This window comes from Muntiacus reevesi, chromosome 4, assembly GCF_963930625.1.
Source record: "Muntiacus reevesi chromosome 4, mMunRee1.1, whole genome shotgun sequence".
Taxonomy (NCBI): Eukaryota; Metazoa; Chordata; class Mammalia; order Artiodactyla; family Cervidae; genus Muntiacus; species Muntiacus reevesi.
In genome coordinates, this window is record NC_089252.1 from 23,887,924 (window position 1) to 23,901,909 (window position 13,986).

Sequence of the window (13,986 nt, forward strand, 5' to 3'; positions counted from 1 at the left end):
AGCTGTCTCATTGGTCCAGTTGGTGAATGAATGGGGTGTGAAAGTGTCATTTCTTTCATAAGACAAGTAGAGTGTTCTGAGAAGCTAAGACTTTCCAAAAAGCATCATCAGACTAAAAAGCGCCCATTCCTTTGCTGAGTAGCTTCATAGGCACGCTGTGTGTCTTTTGTTTGTTGTGTTGTTTTAATCCCTAGAAAGTGTCAGAAAGAGAATGTCACAGAAGAAAGTATTTTGTGTGTATAAGATACTCCAGTTGTATGTAATGTTTGAATTTTTGTCTGCTAAACATTGACATTTACCCGTTTCCAACCATGCTATAACACGCTTTGTATTGTAACACATTCTCATGCATTGTCTTTAACATGTGACTATTTGGGAGAAGACCTTGTTTTCCATTTTTCATAAATTATTGGTCCTTCAGATGGGGCTCAGTTCCCCCCACCAGCTAAACAGACTTTCAGCTATGAGGAGTGAGGAGGAGAAAGGATCCTTTAAATGTCTATTCCAGGAGTCAGGAAACCAAGTTACACTTTCTGGAGAGTATTCTGAAAATAAAGAGTCCCACTCTATGATGCATGAGATTCTGACCACAGGTTGCAATTGGGCTTTGATCTTGTCAACCACCTTCACATAGCTACATAAAGCTTTCCCAAGTCACTTTCTCTACCGGGCGTGCCCATCTTTGCTCTGCTTGTGTGCTAAGTTGCTTGGGTCGTGTCCAACTCTTTGCGATCCTATGTACCACAGCCCGCCAGGCTCCTCTGTCCATGGGATTCTCCAGGCGAGAAGATTGGAGTGCATTGCTGTACCCTCCTCCAGGCGATCTTCCTGACCCAGCGATCAAACCTGCATCTCTTACCTGCAGTGGCAGGCAGGTTCTTTACCACTAGCACCACCTGGGACGCTCTTAGATAATAAGCTGCCATTATTTTTCTGGTTTAACGTGGCCGTTACTGGCCCGGGGAAAGCAGAGCACTGTGGGGAAGTGTGTTCTGTGTGTCCCTGGAGTCAGCGTACACTCGACCTCCAGGTCACGTGTGTGCATGTACCCACTCAGGCACGTTTTCAAGTTTCTTCCAAGAAAAGAGCCGCGCCTCCTTCAGTCCAGGATCCCTGCCTCACGGCTCCTCCCCTTCCTTCCTGGCAGGACTGGTCTGTCCTCACTAACTCTTCCCTGGCCCCCTGTTCTGGCTTTGACTCCCCTGGAATCTGCTTCTGGTCTTCTCACTCAACTGAAGCTTCGTGTGCTAAGATCCTCAGTGACCTGCTAACTGTCACGCATCTCCCCGACCTGCCTGGACGTCTGGCCGTCCCCGTCTTCACCGCATCCCTCTCCTGAGCTGTCCTCCCCACCGTCCGCTTCTGTGACGCCAGCAGGGCCTGTTCCTTGCCGTTCGGGCCCTGTGCTTCTCCGCCTCGGTCTCCTCCTCTGCCGCCTCTTAGCGGTCCAGCCCTCTTCTCGTCTTCAGATTCTATCAATAGAACACTGAGCTCAAACTCTCTTCAACGCTGAACTCCTCGGTTTCTCCCAGCGCCCGTTCTTCTTCCTGAGTGTCTGTCTGAATCAACAGCACCAGGATTTGTCTCGCCTTCTGAGCCCCCAGACCCAATCATCCTTCTGGGGGTGCTTCCCTGCCTCTCTCCTACACTCACGACTCCTTCCGCCTCCAGACTTCCTCAGTTTAATTTCCTATGAGTTTGTCCTTCCCCTGCCTCTTGAATCATCCATGATCCTCCCACGGATCTGCGTCCCACCTTCTGCTGTTACGGAACCTGTTTCTATCCGTGTCGTGTGCTGGCCTCCATCGCCCCCCTCCCAGCTAGTTCCCGGGGCTCCTCGTTCCTGTCAGCCCTACTCCGTGCCCTCTCAGTGAGCCTGTGTGGGCGCTCCGCACGGGACTGAACCAGTCAGTCCTAAGTGGGATTCACGTTGTTTGTAGGGGAAAGGGAAGTGACGCGTGTTCTTCAGACTTGCAGGGCAGTGGGGTGGATGGTCCCTGCGGTCTGGCCGTTAGTCCCCGGACGGACCCCTCCCACAGCTTCCTTCACACCCCACTAGGGAACTGTGTGCATTCGAGGCAGTCACTTGGCAATGCCTTGCTGAACAGATGCCTCATGGACTAGAGAGGAGCGACAGTTCTAGAAAGGGCAGAGCTCGCTATTGGTCCTCTCAATAAATCAGCTCTCTGATTAGCCCTAGGTTGGCAGTCTGCACCTTGAACACTGGAGAGAAGTATCTTACTCCAGGCAGTGGTATCTTATCTCTGATAAGATTGGATCGTTGAACATTGCTGTAGAAAAGGGACAAGACTTGTAAAGGGGCAAGGATGAGAAGATTGGGGGCGGGGGGGTGCGGTCCTGCTGGAAAGAAAGGCTTTAGACCAGAGAACTGCTGGTGAAGCCAGGCTCTGGGTATGGGTGGGAGCTTGCTCGCCCTGAATTCATTCTGTGGATTGACCCCGTCATAACCAGGTGCCAGGAGCTTGGCTGTAAACACTCAAGCTGCTCATCACCAGAGATCACTCACCAGTAGGCAAAAGTCACCCATAGTCTGTGATAGGTGATGATACCTGCCTCAGACACATGCCATCTCCTTGCTTAGCTCCAGCGTTAGGGGGCTTATTCTTGGTCATCCAAATACTTCTCCCCTCCTCTCCGCCCCCATACTTCCCTAATGAAGCCACAACATTTCCCAGTTGAGAAATAACTGTCATTTTCACTGATACCACGTCCAGGTTAGTGGTGGCAGAGTTGATGGTGGTCACCGAGACCAGGTCTGCTACACACCTTTTTTCCCCTAAATTGATACCAATATGAAGACACACACCAAAAAATTAACAGGTAACCCAGATGACTTATCAGTAACAGTTTCCACATAAAAATATAAAAGGCATTTTCATGGTATACGTTTAAAAATAAAATGCCTTGTGTTTGTCGGGTGACATCCAGTAACCTCTGCCTGGCGTTCTAGGTGACATATTTGGGCCAGGGGTGACAAGTCCCCAAACTCTGCCATGCACAGAGCAGTAAGAACAATGACCACAGACCCTAGCATGTCCACTTTCCAGCTCCTTGAATATACATGGAGAGTGAGTAAATATAAACGGCATCTGTGCAGAGTTCAGAAGCAGCGACGCGTGCTGATGGTGTGTGTGACGGTCCCAAACGGCACCTGTAAAGGTCAGGGCTGGGCCTTAGGCGCTGACGAGGGCGGGGCTGTGGGGGGCAGTTGGAACTGAAGCAGAGACAGGCAGGAAAAGTACAAGGAATAAGTTTAGGTGACGCTGAACCTGCCCCACTGGAGGGACCTGTCATACAGCGGAGAGCAGGGGAAATACTAGAAAGATGGCATCAAATGGGAGGAAATCACTAGAAAGACTGCTGCAGGCCTCGGTGGGAGGCAGGAGAAGCGGGACTTTGTCCATAGTCAGAGGGGCCACTGGAGATGGGAAGTAATATGATGAAAGCCACATGCTGAGACTTTTAGAAGGAATGTGCTGAAAATGTAGCACTTCAGCATGAAACGGAATATGAGGGAAAACTGGAAATAGGGTGATTGGCCCTCGGGTCTTGTAAATTACCTTTGATTGTCAGATGAAACACATTTCAAGCCACAGCTACTTTCTCTTGGATACAAATGTCCCGTGATGAATTAAATCCAAAGGAAAGTAGAATGATTTCTGTTGAAAGGATGTAAGAGTTAGGAAGTAAGATGGCACTGTAAACCCTGTGATGTGTAACCTCGGAACCCCAAAGCATATATAATTTTTCCCATAAAATACGCTGCTGTCCAACTTCGAGCACCCACATCTGCAGCCACAAGTTGAAAGTAACACGTGGAGACGCATCTGTCTGCAGAGCTGTGAGCAGGGCTCACCCACCACGGCTGCCCTCCCACACCTGCTGGGCGAGGCACGAATTTGCGCCTCCACCGTGTACGGTTCAGCTCTCATCCAGGACAGGGTCCCTCTGAAGTCAGGTTTTGTTTTATTTTTAACTACCTTTGTCTCCGAAATGGGTTTCAGATAAGCCTAGTTCTTGAAGGCATGTGATTACACCCAAACTACCTTCTCAACCCACTCCGGTATTCTTGCCCGGAGAATCCCATGGACAGAGGAGCCTGGCAAGGTATAATCCACAGGGTCACAAAGAGTCAGACACGACTGAAGTGACTTAACGACACTGCCTTCTCATCACAAGGGAAGAGCTCTTTTTCCTGGCCTCATGTTAGTATCTCCTCACTGATAGATCCCAAGAGTGAGCAGCTCTATCATTCATTCACACACACACACACACACACACCACACAGACACACACCCCTTTGTTCTTGAATTCCTTTCAAGAGTCATGTGGCCATCTCAGGAGCTTTCCATATTTCAAGTGCTGTTTGGAGTGTAGCTGGAAAGGCTCTCAGTCAGCCAAGCTTACCTCACCAGGCCCTGTCACCTACAAACACCTCTTTTTATTAATAGTACTCTTTCCACCCCCAGTGGGGAAGCTCTTAGGACTGACTGCCCAGTTAGGCAAGGAAGAGGCAGAAGCAGCTGTCAGGGACCTTGAGTGCCTGGGGTTATGAGAGAAGAGAGGGCTTCCCAGAGGTCAAATTCAACTACACATTGCTGCTTTTCTGTGTCCCAAGACCTAGATCAACCAGTGATCCTATGGCAGAAACCAACACAATATTGTAAAGTCATATCCTTCCATTAAAAATAAATACATATTTAAAATGGGATTGTAATTGACATCTTAGCATATCATCATTGACATCTAGGTCAGCGATCCCTAATTAAGTGTATTTAACGACTAATTCCAAAATTTAGAAGTTTCTAAATCAGGTTCAGCCTTAACCCTCATACTTCTCTCTAATCCCCTATTGAAAAGTGACTATTTTTAAAATAAAAAAATTGACAGACTCCTTATCCTCTCACGTTTTCCATGATTCTTGTCACTCTAGCATAAACAGAACCAGGTACATCTATAGAAGTTACACCCATCCACCCTAGACTCTAAAGACATTCCTTAAGAAAGAAAAGAAACACAGTTGGCGCCTTTACAGTTTGCTAGCAAAACGGAAACACTGTTTTACTTATTTTGTAATTAGTCCATGCTTCCAAAAGTCAGGGAGGGGAGCAGCCAGCCAGAGCTTTTCAGTGTCCTGGTTGCTTCTCAGCTTCTGCAGAAGATCCCAAAGTGGGGCAAGAGCCCCCCGGGCCAGCTTACAGGCCTTTCTCTTCCCTATCCAAACCTCATTTCCTCCACCACCACCTTCTTAAGAAGAGCTCAAAAGGGGAAAGCCTGCAGCTGGTGAAGAAAATCCGCTGCTCTGAATATTTTGCTTCAGCCTCAAGAGCTGCTGAGATGAAAACTTGTTATCTGGTGGGTCCTCTGTGTGGGAGCAGACCCAGGGAGAAATGCCAAAGGATGAGACCTAATGGCTTCCATTTCGCTTAGAGTTGAGATTTGCCGGGTCACCCGGGGTCACATAACTGTTCTTAATGGCTGGTTTTCTACTGCAAGTGAATCAGGCCTTGGAAGCCAGTTCGAGGCCGGGTGCAGCGTAGGTGGCAGACAGTGTGATGTAACGGGAGCACATCTCATTTAGTCTTCAGCAAACTCCCAACCAAAAGATAATGGGAGCTGTTATTTCATTGTCTTCATTACCCCAGGGCCCCTCAGATGGAGGATTCGAGGCAAGGGTGGGGGAAAAAAGGTGGAAACACAGCCTAAAAGCAGGCAAAGCCTTTTTCTTTCTTTCCTTTTTTCTTTTTTTTGAGTCAGAATTGGCTCAGTTTTTCCCTATGGAGTTAAGGGTAGAGTAGCTGAATCAGGTACAAACTGCCCCCTGCTGTCTGACGGAGAGAAGTACATAAAATATCTGCTTCATTATGAAGAACCACGTTCTGAATGCTGACTGTGACTCGCAGACAGGCCGGGTGAAGGCAGGATGCTGCTGGCACGGGTCACCTGCCTCCTCTCTGGTGGGAAGATGAAGGAGGGCGAGAGAGGCAGAGTCAGCTCGTACACACAGTACTATTTTGGGGATTTGGAGAGCTGCCTCATTCCACCATCTGCCGCCTTGTTTCTCAGAGTATGTATGGTCTGTGGTCCAGCCCGGCTTGCGTCACCCGGGAGCTTGTTAGAAAAATGCAGAGCCTCAGGCCCCACCCTTGGTTACTGACTCAGAATCTGCAAGAAACAAGATCCCCAGGGGACTGAGGTGCACATTTACCCTTGAGAAGCCGTGGAGGAGCTTTTCCATTAGACAAGGTCCGCTCTGCCCCTAAGGTTTGGATCAAGTCGAATTCAGCTTGAACAGTGAAGAAGCACCACTCCCCCGGAGAATGGCATCCTCTAGTAACCTCGTGATCTCTTTACACCCTTACTTTCTTCCTGCTCCTCTTTTCTGCGTCCCCACGGATCACCGGCGCCCTCCCTGGGCTGTCCTTCCCCGCTCCTTGCTACATTTCAGCAACATTTGACAAACTGGTTTCTTGCAAAATCGCCCCACGTCTGGCAGCCCCCTGTCGGCTCCGGTCTCCCCTCCGCTCCGTCCATCGCAGCTGGTGTCGCGCCAGAGCAGCCTCGGGCCCCTCCGGGTCGCGTGTCGCTAACCCCGCGTGTTCTCTTCTGCGCCAGGTCCGGGAAGAGTGCCGGCTCCTGAACGCGCCGCCGGTCCCGCCCCGCAGCGCAAAGCCTCAGTCCACCAGCCCCTCGGTCCCTCCTCGCACAGCCAAGCCGGCGCGGCCGCAGACTCGCTCGCCCAGCCCCACCTTGTCCTACTATTCTTCAGGGCTGCACGACATGTAAGTCCTATGCCAAGGCCCCCGGTCCTTGCAGACAGTATCAGGGAGCCGGCCCCTCTCCGCGGTGATAGGAAAGGCAGTTTTCCTCTTTTTATTTTTACTGGACGAGCATCGACCCTGTTGGTTCTGAGCTAGGATGGAGGAGCCAGTGGCATATGCAGACTGCAGAGTCTGTGCGGGGTTCAGTGATAAGTCTAGCCAATGCTGCTCTCCACTCTGACTTCAGCCCAGCAGACAGCAACTTCCAGGGAGACGCGGAACCACAGGGGTGCTGCCTCCACTGAATTTCCACCCAGAGCCGGTGTCCCTTCCTAACCATCACTGTCAGACCGTCTTGCATTTCCATCCTCCCGGTGCCCTGAGCAAATGCTTCTGCAGTGTGGCTCATTCCATGGTTGGCACAGGCTGAGAACTTTTTTTTTTTTAGAAATCTTTCATTATATTACATCATATCTATCTCTATGTAACTTTCAACTGTTTCTTGTGTCTAGAGAAACAAATTTGGGTCTACCCGCTTCTCTTGGTCAGGCTGTGAAACCGTGAGGTCAGCCGTGAATGTACCTCTACTCTTCTCCCAAAGAGGCGGACTCAGGTCCACCCACTGCCCACCCACCCCACCTCGGTCACCCACCTCTGAGCACACTCGGGTTTCATGGTTGTTCTGAAGAGAGCGCCCCAGAGCTGCAGGGATCACATGTGCTCCTGACAGTTACAGCAGCTCTCCTTGGCAGGTGTTTCTCGTTCTCTGGACATTTAAATCTTTGTGCTGGTGTTAACTGCGCAGAAACCAAGGCAAGCGTAAGCACTGTATTTGAAACCTTTCTTTCAGCCTCGCACTCCTGGATGGATAGGTCATCGGTGGTGGTGACGTAGTCCTGTCCTTGGAGCACGAGACACCCACTAACTGTCCCCTCACGCCCCCCGCTTGCCCACTGCAGACATCACTAATCAGTCAGACCCTATTGGTGATAAGCCCAAACAGCGCTAAAGATTTTTCTCATCACAAAGATCCAGGCACTCACTAACAAATGATTTTCTTGTAGTTAAAAATCTATTTGCCATCTCTGCTGTAGCTTATTCAATCAGTATCTTCATATCCATAGCTACTGATGTATTTTAGTAATTTAAAGATTCTGTAAATTAAAAAAAAAAAAAGTGAGGTTAAGTAGATACTTTATTGAATTCATGATAAGAAATATTTGCTTCCTAACAACGTTTTTCTACTCAGAAGTGACATCGATGGGCTAAAGCTAGGCTGGATGTTTCGCTGTCACTTTCTCACTCACCGCTCTCTCTGTGTGTTTGGCTTTTAAGCAGCGTCACTAAAAGTGAGACGAGTCCCTCCGAGAGCGCTCCCGTGTCCTGCTACCCGTGTAACCGAGTGAAGGCGGAGTCCGTGGACCCCAAGTCCCCGTGCGGCAGCCCGACTTCTGAAGCTCTGTCCTCCAGGCTCTCGTGGCCAAACCATTACTCGGGAGCGTCGGAGACCCACACCAGGAGCGACTTCCTGCTGGACCCGAGCCGCAGCTACAGTTACCCCCGGCAGAAGACGCCGGGCACGCCCAAGAGAAACTGCCCGGCCGCCTTCGAGCTGGACGGCCGCGAGCTGGCCGCCAGCCCGCCCGGGCCGGGCCCCGCGGAGCCCGCGGGCTGTCCCAAGTCGGCCAGCTACTGCCTGGAGCGCTCGGGCGACAGGAGCCTGGTGGGCGGGCCGGCCAAGCAGAGCAGCTCCTGCCCGGCCTTGCCCCCCAGGGCCCCGAGGCCGCTGGAAGAGAAAGCGGCCCCGGACACCCCGCCTCTGCCCCTGCAAATCGACGGTGCTGAGGAAGCCCCCAAGTCCGGGTCGCCGGACCTGTCCGAGGACGCCTACTTCGTGCAGAAGGGCGCGCAGGACCTGCTCTCCGCGCCCTACCCCTTCTCGTCGCCGATCCACCTGCAGCTGGCCCCCCGCTCCTGCGGCGACGGCTCCCCGTGGCAGCCGCCCGCCGACCTGTCGGGACTCTCGGTCGAAGAGGTGTCCAAGTCCCTGAGGTTCATCGGGCTGTCAGAGGACGTCATCGTGTTCTTCGTGACCGAGAAGATCGACGGCAATCTGCTCGTTCAGCTCACGGAGGAAATCCTCTCCGAGGATTTCAAACTGAGCAAACTGCAGGTGAAGAAAATCCTGCAGTTCATTAACGGCTGGAGACCCAAAATATAGCCAAATAAGCCCAGCTGGCATGGAGCAAAACTGAGAACCGTGTTGTGCTAGATGGGACTGGCTGGGACACAGTTTCATGGATTTCTTCTTTTTTTTTTTTTTTTTTTGCACTAAAAACCTTCGCTGTAAATAGGGATAAGAGAAAACTCTTACTATGCAGATTACGATTTTTGAATGGTGAACAGGCTATTTTGTACATCAATAAAAATGCTGTACAGAACACTTAGAGGTGTGCCTTGTACGTCACTCAACACTCAACAGCTGCTAAAAGACAAAAGGCATGTTCAGAGAAATACTTCTTACCCAAGTAGGTTTATGCAAGAAGGTCTGATATTTATTTACAAAATAGCCAAAGCTGAGAAACAAACATAAGAAATCTTTAAAAACACACACACACATACACACACACACACACACTTTTGAACAATCCCCTCCTCTGGGAGAATCGACTTCAGACAGTTAACTCTAGTCTGTGCTCTGTTGTTTGGACTGATCAGTGCTAATCGTTTTCCTCTTGTGCCTGAAAATGTTAGTGATGTGAAATGACACTGCAATGTTATGTGCTTGATGGGGATCTTTTTATCAAAAGGTGTTTTATCAAGTCTTGTTCTGGTAGAGGGTCTAAGATGTCCTTAGAAATAATAAATCATGACCACAACAATTTACCTGTAGCTGCTAATTTTATTGAGCAGAGAAAAGATACCCAGACTATATATGTGTATGTATATTTATCTAGACATGATACAAATGTATGTTTTCAACATCCATATGAGTCTGATCTTTTAAGTAACATCTGTTCACTTTGAGATATCCACTGAAAGTTTGGGGCCATTAATTAAGTCAACTCTTGGGTAGAGTGGACAGAATAATGTCAAAGATTCTCAGAACCCTGTCCCTCAAAGCTCAGTCTTACCAGGCTCCAGCATGGAAAACTTGGAACAAAGCAGTAGAGAGTCTGTATTGAAGAGTTAAGTTGAATTTTAAACCTGTTATAGGCTGGGTTTTGCATAGAATACTCCCATGCCCATTCATATCTGGGGAACTGATCATTTCTATTGAGTGATAATTCTCGGGTCTTCTTCTCCTGGTACCTGGTGATGAGGGGTCTGGAGAGCAGTTTTCAGAGCCATGTTTCATGTTCAACATGCTTTGTGCTTTAGGAGAGCTCGGAAGTCAGATACACCGCCCTCTGCTTTGATCTGTGCTATGTCTGTTGCGTCATTTTTTAGAGCATCAGTAAGAGTTCTTGTCTAGTTCAGAAACCTCTTCTTTCCTCTCATGCAAAGAAAATACATGATTTACCATACTTTCATTCCAACAGTTCCAGAACCCAGTCTGACAGTTTTTGCCAAACATGATTAACTATTCCAAAATACGATGACATCAATATCGTTCTTGACTTTTTGAAGGAATATAAATCTTAGAAACATTTTCCTTCTCTGAACAGGTTATCATCCTCAGCCCTGCGATCCTGAAGTCTGTCCCCACATTCCAGATGGACAGACAGCCACCCAGGTGTCAGCGTGACAAGCAGGATTGGCTTGTATGTTATTATCTGCTCTTCCTGCTCATCAAAATGAGTCCACAAGTGGAAAGACAAAACCCACCAGTTCTAATTTTGCAGGCCTTTTCAATATGGCTTCATTTCTTGACATGAAAAATATTTTTAATCCATCTCATTGTTTAGAATTGAGGTGAATTAGAACTGAGGTGAATTGATACATTGTCTCATTTTCCATCTTAAATCTTTTTTTTAATAAAGCCTTTTTCCCTTCACATGTCTCTCAAAATGCAAATACTCTAGGTTAAAAGTACCCCATAAAAAGAATACCCTGTAAAACTTGTCAGACTGGCTCACCTCTTCATAAGTAACTGGCAAGTCTGTGTACAAGCTTCCAGTACTGCACTTAGATGGCATATGGCCGCTCTGACTTTTCCTGTTGGGAAACCATCCTTCAGTGCCAGGGGCAACCCCTTAGGTAAAGTTAACCTCTCAGAACCTTTATTTAAAATAAAATCAGGAGGCTGTTGAATAGTTGCAAGTTTTCTCTGACAAAATCTTGCTTAATCCATTGGTGAATCCTTACGCCGTTCTCAATTCAGCAGGGAGGAATAGGTGGGTTTGAGTTTACTATGAAGGTTGCCCCACGTGAACAACTGATTCTTTTTATCTTTTTTTTCCTTTAAAAAAAAAAGTTGTTTTTTTCGTCTTGGCTTATGTACGTTGAGTTTGTATTGATGGCAACATAGACTCCGTGAGGGCAGGGACTGTGTGGCCTTTTAGTCACACACTCAAAATTCACTGAGCATCATTTGTGTGCTGGGCACCATGCTAGGATGACTTGACAGGTTGATGTCAAGAACAGTTCCTGCCCTCTTGGAACTCATAATGTTTATATTTAAAACCACAGTTGTTGAGACTGAGTCTGTGTAACAGAAACATGAAATCTCCTGAGCAGTTGGATATAGCGACAGTTAAGTGTGCTCTTTCAAAAAGCCACAGATGGAAAAAATGGCAGCCTCTATGAAAAGAGTATTAAAGAAACACGACAAGACCATCAAAGCTTGGAAAGCGTTGTGGACACAAAACATCTCTGAGTCCCACTGGCTAGTATTCTTCTCTACTGACTGAAATTTTGTTTCAATTGGAAATAAGTATCTTCTGGCATGTCTGAAGCCACATGGCACCCTGACTCGACAAGGCCTGCATAGCCACAGAGAATGACGACAAGAAATGCAGAATAGGGGTAGGAAGGAGACAGCCCTTCCCTTCTTGAGCTGTGATTTTTGCATTGAAAAGTGGTAGAGAGAGACCCCCACACCCAGAATCATTTCTAACCAACCAAGTCAGGACAGGACATCTCTGGCAGGTGCCTCACAGTCTGCACTGACCCCAAGGCCTGGGAGAAAGTGTCCAAACAGGACTCTTATTTGGGGTCCTTAAATTCATGGCCAAAATCATCACGACCCCCATCAGAAAGGAAACTCAGCAATAAATCGAACCAAGCAGCGAAAATGTAAAATGTGGGTCCGACTCATATTGGGAGGGCGAACTCAAGCACTCGCAGATCAGTTCCCTCTCAAGATCTCATAAACGCCTGCATGTTCTCTCTCTTTTAAGTTGAGCCGCTCAACTTTATGAACTGTGAAATTTACATTGAGACCCTTTCAACCCACATATGCCATTCAAGTTTATGAAGTTGCAGCGAGCTGCCCATTCGACTAAATTGCAATGTTTATTCTTCTCTCATGTAGAAATAAAACAATCTTATGGGGAAATATTATGACTGTCCATTCCAACTGTTTTCAGACACATGGGTAAACACCCTCTGGCGACATTCCAGAACCAACTGTACATTGTCCACACGACTCCTCAAGCAGCTCAGGGAGTGGGTGTGGATGAATAGAGGGCCCATCACCTAACCAACACTCCATGTCACACACAAGTCACTACTCCTCATGCCTAAAGAGTGTGAGGTTAACGTTTTGAATAACAACTGGAAAACCAGACAGTTCTCCAAAGACCCTAATGAACTGTTCAAAGACATTTCAACTTCAGTCCGCCACAAAAGTGAAATCTGTTGATGGACACACAAGACTTTTAGAAATTTACCACCATTATACCAATTCCCACTATTTTTCTCATAATGGCACCAGACTGCTGGAGCAAGAAAAATAAAATAGCCAGAGGGCAAATAATGGAAAGTAGGACTTTTACATGGTGGGGCTGTGATAGTGCGAAATTCTGATGGCTACTTCTTAGCCAGTCACGTCGTTTAGTCTTCAGAACTTGGTGTTTGAACATTTGTCTCCTTGTGAAAGCCAGAAACCAAGGGTAAACGTGATTTGTGTTGAAACTGTGTACAAACATCTGTAATTTTGCTGCTCTTAATTTTTAGGCTGTGACTTTTGTAATAGGCTTATCGGATTATGAATTCCTTTTGTCTCCAATCTCATGTTGTAAGGCTCAGATCATTTCTTAAATATAAACATCTCCCATTCTCATATGAAGTTCCCTTTAAAGTATCATTTCAGCTCAGCCTAAAAATTCAGCTCCATAAAAAATGTGGGCGTTTTCCTTGACTTAAATGGAAATGGTTTATTCCTTTCAAAGGATTTTGTAACCATCTTTACAGTTTCTTGGCTTGGAACCTGGGGTTAACAGTTGCACTGTTTCCAGAGCATTATCTATGGGCCTGATGTGTACCTCAAGATAAACATGGTTATGTTGTGTCTAAAAAAAATTCATCGTTGATTTCAGTGGTTCTGAAATGTCTATAAATAAAGAAATTTTAAAAGTTGCTCTTCTGGCATTGATTCCTTAGTGAGTTGGACCCTAGTGCATGGCTTTCCAGACACTCTCTTCCCCATCCTCTTGAAGCAGAAGGGAACTCATCTGAAGAGATTCTGAAGATTGCAAGTCCACTCCATATTGACAAGAGATTGAAGACTGGCTATCATATCATAAATGGAAGAAACCGCGAACCAGGTAACCCAATGGCGTGCAAAGAGAATCTAGTACCTGTGCGATCAGGAGATATGAGAAAAGACAAATACAGGTGAACTGGTGAGCCTTAAAAGAGAGTAGGGAACTTCCCTGACAGTTCAGTGGTTAAGACACTGTGCATCTACTGCAGGGGCCGTGGCTTCGATCCCTAGGTCAGGGAACTAAGGAATCCCGCATGCCACATGGCAGCAGCCCAAAAAATAAAAATAAATTTTGAAAATAATAATTGGTGGGGGAGGGATAAACTAGGAGTTTGGAATTAACAGATGCACACTACTACATGTAAAATAGATAACAAGGACCAACTGTATAGCACAGGAAACTATTCAATAATTTATAATAACAGAATCTGAAAAAGAATATAGATGGGGAGATAGATAACTAAATCACTTTGCTATACACCTGAAACTAATGCAACTTTGTAAGTCAACCATACTTCAGCTAAACAACTGAAATTGGGACTTCCCTGGTGGTCC

At 47.3% G+C, this 13,986-nt stretch overlaps 1 protein-coding gene across 2 annotated transcripts in view; it reads left to right on the forward strand.

Annotated features, from left to right (window-relative positions):
• GAREM1 (GRB2 associated regulator of MAPK1 subtype 1) overlaps window positions 1-13,289 on the forward strand; it is a 222,092-nt gene extending 208,803 nt beyond the window's left edge. The window contains exons 5-6 of one of the 2 annotated variants that reach the window (XM_065932390.1): window positions 6,637-6,803; window positions 8,118-13,289. In XM_065932390.1, the coding sequence (XP_065788462.1) occupies window positions 6,637-6,803; window positions 8,118-9,003 (1,053 nt within the window). In that variant the 3' untranslated portion in view covers window positions 9,004-13,289. The remainder of the gene's footprint in view (window positions 1-6,636; window positions 6,804-8,117) is intronic. The other variant, XM_065932391.1, reaches the window with a different exon arrangement.
• The last annotated feature ends 697 nt before the right edge of the window (window positions 13,290-13,986 follow it).